The sequence below is a fragment of the Asparagus officinalis genome, chromosome 8 (genome assembly GCF_001876935.1).
Source record: "Asparagus officinalis chromosome 8, Aspof.V1, whole genome shotgun sequence".
Lineage (NCBI taxonomy): Eukaryota > Viridiplantae > Streptophyta > Magnoliopsida > Asparagales > Asparagaceae > Asparagus > Asparagus officinalis.
In genome coordinates, this window is record NC_033801.1 from 130,491,909 (window position 1) to 130,500,795 (window position 8,887).

At 38.3% G+C, this 8,887-nt stretch overlaps 2 protein-coding genes across 2 annotated transcripts in view; one reads left to right on the forward strand and one right to left on the reverse strand.

The window, feature by feature from the left end:
* Positions 1–289, reverse strand: part of LOC109822301 (universal stress protein PHOS32-like) — a 7,216-nt gene extending 6,927 nt beyond the window's left edge. The window contains exon 1 of the mRNA XM_020388482.1: positions 1–289. This exon is cut by the window's left edge and continues 36 nt beyond it. Coding sequence (XP_020244071.1) covers positions 1–100 — 100 coding nt within the window. The 5' untranslated portion in view covers positions 101–289.
* LOC109822318 (protein GUCD1) overlaps positions 5,605–8,887 on the forward strand; it is a 35,700-nt gene continuing 32,417 nt past the window's right edge. The window contains exons 1-6 of the mRNA XM_020388502.1: positions 5,605–5,923; positions 6,010–6,134; positions 7,009–7,120; positions 8,017–8,091; positions 8,207–8,295; positions 8,696–8,757. Of these exons, the coding sequence (XP_020244091.1) occupies positions 5,813–5,923; positions 6,010–6,134; positions 7,009–7,120; positions 8,017–8,091; positions 8,207–8,295; positions 8,696–8,757 (574 nt within the window). The 5' untranslated portion in view covers positions 5,605–5,812. The remainder of the gene's footprint in view (positions 5,924–6,009; positions 6,135–7,008; positions 7,121–8,016; positions 8,092–8,206; positions 8,296–8,695; positions 8,758–8,887) is intronic.

Genomic DNA, 8,887 nt, shown 5'->3' on the forward strand with positions numbered 1-8,887 from the left:
TGTCGCCGTCGTCGAGGAGGTTGTCGATGGCCCACCGCAGAGCGCTCTTGCTGCTCTTTGAGAAGTCTAGGGCCACCCCGATCTTCTTCGCTCCTCCCATTTCGATTTGATCGCTGGATTTTTTTTTTTTTTCGCCCCCTGTTTGTTTTGGGGTTAAATCTTGGAGTGGATCGAGATTTAGATGGGATTAGGACAGAGATAACGGTTTGTTTAGGAGGTCTGCGAGTGACGCGTGCGATCCTTTCGGGTTCCGTCGTCTCGCGAACGCCGAGGTCGTCTTAAATTGAGGTCCGTTGAGGTTTTAATTACAATATCCCCGAATAAACAAATAAATAATCAAACGTCTGCATGTTGATTTATTATGCGTCTGGTAATTACTAATTATTAAGGTAGGACACATCTGGGGCAAGAAGAAATGACGGTACTGACCCTCAAATTATTTACGAAGGATAAAAGACCATTTAAATACATGAAAGAGTTTTTCACACACAGTCATGGCAGGTGGAAGTTAGGAATATTAGTTGTGCACAATATATAAAATAGTTTCACATATAGATATAGTGATGGTAGGTGGAAGTAAGGAATGCTAGTTGTGCCGGGGGGTAGGTTTTAGTTCAGAATTTCAACCCCCCGCCTGAAAAATAAAAAAATTAAAAAATCACACCGAGCGGTGGATCTAGGATTCCCTAATTTATATAAAAAAAAACTTTTTGCAGTTATCGCTGACGAATTTTCATATATTTTTTAAATTATATAATTGCACTATCAGTAACACTAGCAAATATATTTTTCTCAGTATATGTCATTGGTAACGGGTTCTCGAGTTATGAACTTAAAATGGCGGGTGAGTTCATATCTGGATAATAGCAAATATATTTCTCTGTATATGTCATTGATAACGGGTTCTCGAGTTATGAGCTTGAATTTGTAGGTGGGTTCATATGTGGATAATATAGCAAATATGTTTTTCTCAATGTATGACATTGGTAATGGGTTATTGAGTTATGAACTTGAATTGGTAGGTGCCCAGTGGCACTTAATAGTTTAGTGTCACAAATAGTGTACAAATGTAACATTTATTAGCTGAACATAACAAGTAACAAATAAATGTAAAGTTCATCAGCTAAACATCACCACTAACAAAGAAATGTAATATGCAGTAGCTTAGCATCAGAATAACAAATAAATATTTATTTATTTGCTAAATGTCACAAATAACATACAAATAAGATTTTTAACGTTCAAATGAAACAAATGGCATGCGGATGTAACATTTTTAAACCAAATATCTCAAAGAAAATATAATATATTACTTCATTAATCTTGTCGGCTATACTTAAGGCATTTTTATCATCTCGTTATGAGAAGACGGGGGTCGCCAAAGAATGGGTTCTACTTCAATTACCGGGCACAATTATGGGTTTCTCCAAATGAACCCACTTCCTCGTTCGAAGAAATTTTCTCCTCATTGTGTAGTCTAAATAAATTTACCACCGCATCTGAGAATCTCAATATAATTTCTTCGTCGTGGCTGAAAATTTTCGTGGGGTTGATGCTAGAAATCTTCTTCTCATCCTCATCAGACGATTCACTCGACCGGCTAGCGATCTACATGAAGCTCCAATTTATTTTGATGCCCATTACATAGGCGCCGCTGGGCTTGAAGAACTAATGGCTCTTGATAGAGATATTGGCAGTCTGTCATCGACTTTAAGTGAGTAGAGGAACGACAGCTGGGAATTTTATCGAGCAGTTGGTGAGCAACATGGGTAAACTAGTAACACGAGACAAGTGAAAATTTTAAGCTATGAAGGGTTGAAGGAGCAAACTTTTGTGCGCAAAAGAGAGAGGGGAGATTGAAAGAGAGCACAACCAATAAATGTCTAGCTTTATACAGTTTAATTCAGACGTCACCCTGTTGTATATAAGGAGGGTCGAGGGTGCCTACAACGAGGCGAAACTTTCGTTGGGGAGGAGCAGCGAATAAGCCCAAGAGAATCATACAACAAATTAGAAGGATGAACAATGGAAGATTCTCCCATCTAAGCCCTTCTACGCAGCACTCCCTTGCGGTGGTGAGATGATGTTATAGCCTGGAAAATCAAGAAGTGCTGATTTCCCTAGAGAAGCTGACATGTGTCTCACTCCTTGTCTAATCAGACGGATTGAGACCGAGATGACTCAAACTACTCCAAAGGCCTACTGTGTCAGCTGACAGCTTGCGTAGCCGAGTCAAAAGGCGGTACTTTTCGGCCACCTCACTCGTTTGCCCTACGAGCAACCCGCACTCAACCTACTGTGTCAGCTGACAACTTGCGTAACCGAGTCAAAAGACGGTACTTATCGGCTAACCTAGGTCAGCTCTATAAGCAACCCGCACTCGGCCTGCTGTGTCAGCCGACAACTTGCGTAGCCGAGTCAAAAGATGGTTTTTGTCGGCCATCTTACCCGAACGATCCTACAAGCAACATGCATTCAACCTACTATGTCAGCCGACAACTTGCGAGGCCGACTAAAAAGGCGGTGCTTCTCGGCCCTTGACCAAACAAATAGAGAGCCAACAATTACCTTGAACCCTTTGCTAGCTGACTGCTCTCACATTAACTGCTCTAATAAAATCATCATTAATCTAACCCCCATAGTGTTTATGACTCGTCAGACCCAGTCAGCTCCAAGCACTTGTTGTCATTCCGTCATTAAATGACCAGATGACTTACTTTCTTCCGTGGCTGATACCTGGAAAACATCTACTGACTCAGTAGCCTGAACGGACTCGGTTAAAGTTACCTTCATACCCCTTTGATCTACTATAAAAGGGAGCTACGCTGCATAGGATAACTTCTTCTACTTTTTGGCAACTTTGAATAACTACCTATACAATTTGTCTTTGATTTTCCAACTCAAGATCAAAATACTGACTTGATCGTCGGAGGAACAACTGGAGAACCCACCTCTGCCCCTCTTACGAGTTTTTTGTGTGTAGAGAAGAACAACAGGCTTTGGAACCGGTCATTTGAAGGAGTTTGAGGACCATAAACACTCTCATAACTCTGACACAAACCCACTGTTTGATAAACCGATATCAACAAATTAGATTTGGCCACTGTAGTGATGGCGGGAATAGGAGATTAGGGTTTTGAGAAGGGATTTGGGAGTTATTACGGCGAAAAAACTAACAAAGTTAATTCAAAGGGTAAAAGCAGAACAAAAAAAATAGGGAATGAGCTATAAGGTGATATTGTAGGGTAAGTGAATTGCTTTTTTGGTCCAACAAGTTTATAGAAGTGGACTTTGTTCTAGGGAGGTAAAGGCATAGATTCTTATTTATTAGTGACTCTAAGCAGTTTTCCATACTTTTAATCATATTAAACAATCCAAACCAGTCCCCGTATACTCTTCTTTCTGAACCGAACAACCCTTCGTACGATGGATTCATGTGACCACCCCCCTCCCGTGTCACAGGAAAAAAAATGTTTTTCTTTCACTTTCAGAGCTGTTTTGTGGGAACCAAGCAGGCCCTGACTGAAAAAAGCAGAGGCACGCGAGCCTCCGCTTTTACTGAGATAGTTAAATACATGGGCCCTCTTAGCCTTTAATGGTCCACATGATATTTGAAGAAATTTATTGTTTATTATTCTCTTGTTACTCAATCAAAATCTTATCCATCATAGAAGGGGACGATTTTGTTATGTTGATTTACTATATGATAGATATATATATACACACACGCATACCGTATTTCATTTAATCTAATTTGTGCTATTTTAACAAATATCTTGTTCCTTCTTAACTTAAAAAAAACATAACGTCAGGTGATGTTTGTTTGCATACAAGTGAAAGATGAAAGTGAAAAGTCACTTTCGTTTAACAATTTAGGTGTTTGTTTGCATATACGTGGTTATGAAAGTGAGATGCAAGAAAGTTATCATATAGTATTTCATGCAATTTTCACTTCCTCGAAAAAATAAAGTGACAAAGCAGTAACTAATTTTAATTAAATAATTTTAATTATATTTTCTAATTAATCTTATTTTGTCACGTCATCTTCAGATTGCGCTTTCAACATTAATTTAATTTTTTCAAGCAAACATTATATTTCACTTGCGTGCTAACATAGATGTGAAAATCATTTGTAAAAAAAAATTTCAACATCACCACACTGTCCACGTTCAATTTCTGGCTAGATTTCCCAAAAAGAAGGGGAAAATCCATGCAGACATGGATTTAAATAATTAAACATAGACATATTAGCATGAAAATATAGATGATATGTATGTATACACTAATATGTGTGTAGGCGTTAAAAATTGCTTATAGGTTCTAAACTTAGCTCAAGACAGAGAGAAGACGAAGAACATCATCATCTTAGTCAGGGAAGACATCCACGTTCAATGTAGACTGTCTCGGCTCTGCGGGATAGTGACGGCTGTCTCGCCAACTACGAGACAACCTTTCAAGTTTATTGACGAGTTTTGTGGGGTCCACTTGGCTCCGTAACTGTTTAGGAACACTCATTAACGTTAATGAGCAGTTTCACCCTGAAAATACGCCAACTACCCACGAAAAATACGGCATTTAACGCACTTTAAGGTAGTGGACGACAATCACAAAACCCCTGAAGCTGTCTCCTTTGGCCGAGATAGTAGTCACTGTCTCACCCACATGAGACAGTGATCACCAAGTGTTTTGACTCCTACTTGACGGTTATGGCTCCCTACCCCTATATATACCCACCTACACACTTGTGCAAGGAACGAAGGCGTGATCAAGCAGAGAGAGGCTGGCGTTTGGCGATTTTTGAGAGCAAAAGAGAGAGTTCTTCATCCACTTTCAAGCATTCTCAAGAGTCCTTTGGTGTTTTATTGAGTTCAAACTTAGATTTGATCTCGAGAAGAGTATTTGTCTTACCTCGCTAAGACACTTACTTATGTTATTGTTTCCCCGTCAAAACATTAACTTCAAGCGTTTTTTCGTATCCGATTTGAAAACGTTGCTCGGTGGTCCACGGATAACGCATCCTCGGTACGGGCAAAGAATCCCACGCAGGTAGAGACTACTACACATGAGTTTTTGTGTGTGTTACTAAGGAGCACAATTTTGTTTTCTTTGTAAAGAAGAGAGTTACACGTGTAAAGCTTATTCTTGTATTTCTTTTAAATGATTTAATAGAATTGTTACCGAAGCAAACAATGTAAACGTATTAATAGAAGCAACAAAGAAAATTGTTACCAAAGCAAACAATGTGAACAAATTAAATACGTAAATGATCAAATTAAAAGCTTCCTCGGTATCTTTCATCAGAATTGGGAATAGGAGTAGATGTAGATGTTAATATTTTAAATATTAAATTATGAAAAATTCCTTAGGGACCCAAAATATGGGACCAATAGGTGGGACAAGTGAGGTGTCCCCCTCCTATTGGATAATGAGTTGGCCATCATTAATGATGACCAACTCATTATCCAATAGAAATGGGACACTTCACTTGTCCCACCTATTGGTCCCATATTTTGGGTCCCTGTAGCAAAGCTCTTAAATTATTTGATGGTTATTTATCTGTCCATGCGGATGTATACCCAATGAGCACCGGAGGGCATGAAGATGGAAACACCCAGCAATTATTGTCTGTCACGACGACGCCGAGTCACCTCTGGATATTTCCTCCCTCCCAATTATTTGCTCGTCTTGGCGCAAAATTCAAAGCTTCCCCCTTTTCTCTTTTTATTTATTATTTATCATTTCTCCCTCTCTAGCTCCAAAAACCCTAGATCGCGATCTCCATAGTTCGAAGATGAACCGTAGGATTCACTGAATGATGTGGCCTTTACGCCTCATATTCGACAAGATGCACGATAGAATCGAGGAAGGGCGAGGAGCCGACGCCTGCGCTGCCTCGATTTCTCGCCGCTCTCATTTTGTTGACGTCCGTACCTTTCACGATCGTTCGATTTCGACTGATCTTTTCCTTGTGTTGTTTGGAGTTATTTAGGCCGTGAAAAATTTTCGCAGGTCCCTCACGTGCGGCAGTTGTTTAGCTGGGATTGCGGTGTCGCCTGCGTTTCCATGGTGTTGATGACGGTCGGCGTTGGTGATTTCGATATCCATCAGCTAGCGGAGCTTTGCTCCACGACGAGGCGAGTTGTTTTAAAGAAAAATGTTTAAAAAAAAAAACATATGTATGGATTTTGGGTTGATTTTTATGATGCTGCTTGTTTCAAGATGAAGACGACAATGTACACGAATCCTATAGCGTCATGAATAATGAGCACTATCACTTTAGGAATCCAGACTGAAGGGTCATTGGTAAAATGTCGGAGAAAAGGCAATTGACTAATCCTTCATCTTGGAGGTTAAAGCTAATTACAAAGAGAAGAAAGTCCTTGCGAAACACTACGATCTTTTTTGAGAATATGAAACACTACGATCTTGAAACATATTTCCTCCAATGTAACATACAGTGACTTATATGAGAATGATATGGTGTAGGCACTTTCTAAATCGGAACAATTACGATTAATGAGCTAAGGTTTCCAATATAATGAGCAATGAAAGGTATCGGTTCGTGTCATTCAGAAATGTTGAAATGTCCCATGCTTTCTATATCCCATGAACTTTGTCGAGGTTCTGATGAAGCATAATGTTCATATTCAGAAACATATATGATACTCCCAATATGTACTGTAGACTGTAGCGATTACAATGTTAAGGGAATACAACTATGTCAATGCGCCAAGTTTCCGCTATCAGAATAGAAATTATCTAATGTCAATAAATTTTCTAATTGACGTATGTAGAAGATTATATTCATATTATAGTTCTTAATTTCATTGCCTGTGGGTGCTTAATATGTTTGTGTTAGAAATGTCGGAATGGACTCCCAACCAAATGTTGTTCGTTCAATCAAGTTCATAAGGAATGCTAAAAACCAGAATATATGGCTGAGCATTCTTGTTCTGAGATTTATATATCCTCTTTAGGAAATTAATGAATCTATTTTTTGTTCTGCAGTACCTGGACAGTTGATTTGGCATACCTGTTGCACAAGTTCTCTGTAAAATTTTCATTTTTCACTGTAACATTAGGAGCAAATCCAAAATATTCCGCAGAAAGTTTTTATAGGGTAAGCTCTTGAACTTGTCATGGTCAAAACATTTATTCTTTTGTTATTTCACTCCAATTACATGATACCTCTTGTTGTGAGCTTTTGTTTTCTCAGTATAGAAACTTTAATATGCTCTCTCTGTCTCCAATACTGTTCCTTGTTGATACGTGGTCTTAGTTCCACATAATGGCTAAGCGAAATTTTGGCTACATGTTCTCCAGTATTCTCTCTAGTATTCTTAAACTGCTAATGAAGTCCTAAAGATGGACATCTTAATACATACATAGCACTCCGGTGCACATGATGCATGCATGATACAAAGCGTGGGGGGAGTGTTGTAATTGAATGGTCAAGGAAATGGACAGATGTAATTTGGAGTGTACTTTTGTTGATTTTTTTTTTGTTTTAAGGGCATTTCCGTGATTTTTTCCTCCTCGAGTGTAAGAACATTCCCTTAGATGTTGTCAAGTGCGAGGCATATTTTGTTTATTTTTTGAAGTGTAAGGGTATTCACAATTTTTCTGATGTAAGGGCATTTTCAGAAATTTAAAATTGCAGCTCACAGCGAGCATTTTTTTTTTTTTGGAGAGGGGGAGTGGTGGTGGGTGGGGGGGGGGGGACTTTTCTTGATATATTGTATAGATACATGAACAAGTACGTTGGTTTCTTTTTTCGGCATAATAATATTGTAAGAATTAAAAAACAATCATACTGACTTTGCCAAAACTTAACATTAGTTTCTCTCTTTTTAATGGCTAAAAGTTATTTAACACCATCATTATAGTATTTTCAGCTTTTCTGTATAACTTCTTAGAGCATTTGCAATTTTTTATTCTCTAAAATATGTAAGTAGTCAGTAACATATTTCTAGTCGTTGTAAATTAAGTCTATTTTGGTATCGGGAATATGTGCAGGAGCAGTTAGAAGATGACATGTGTCGGGTGGAAAGCCTTTTCAATAAGGCGTTTGATTCAGGAATTAGCATAAAAGTATGTCTTATTTGCCTTCATTTGCTTAGTGGCCATTTTACATGCTGAAGTTTGTTAGCAAATTGCTACTGGTTAGTCTCTTATGCTGGCTCAGTGAATTGTCATTGAACTGCAGTGCAGGTCAATAAGCGGGGCGGAAATTTCTGCCTTAATATTATCTGGCCAATATATTGCAGTTGCATTAGTTGACAAAATCAAGTTAAGGTAAAGTTCATTGAATCTTTATCTTATGAAAACCCTACAGTGATTCAGCAATCAGCATCATTGCTACGGGCGTACGCTTGCTTGCATGGAATATTTAAAGTTTATTGATGTAGGATGATCAATGCCCCTCGATCTGCTGCGATTAGGATTTATTAGGATCTTAGGTTTTTAGGTGCAATTGGATTTGATTTTTTGTAGTCTTCTCTTTTAGTTAGGATTTCTTTAGGATTTGATTTTGATATTTCCTTGTAATTTAGTTTCCCGTCACATGTTCTCAAGTGTCCTCATTCACGGTACATGCAACGTAAGAAAGTTATATAAACATAATGTTTAGCATGCATCTTTCTGTTAGAATTACATTCTTTCTTTTAACCAATTGACCTCAATGTTGTTTTTACAGCCAGTCTTGGCTGGAGCATGTCTGCATCCCAGGGGTCTATAATGGGAGTTCAGATTATATGGGTCAGTATTTTGCCCCAGTGTTTGAATGTTTATTATGTGGAAAGATGATTAATTAGAAGGCATTTTGCTATGATAGTGCACAATGAAGTTCTTCTAATGGATATTATATTTTTGTGTTACGCAACACCTT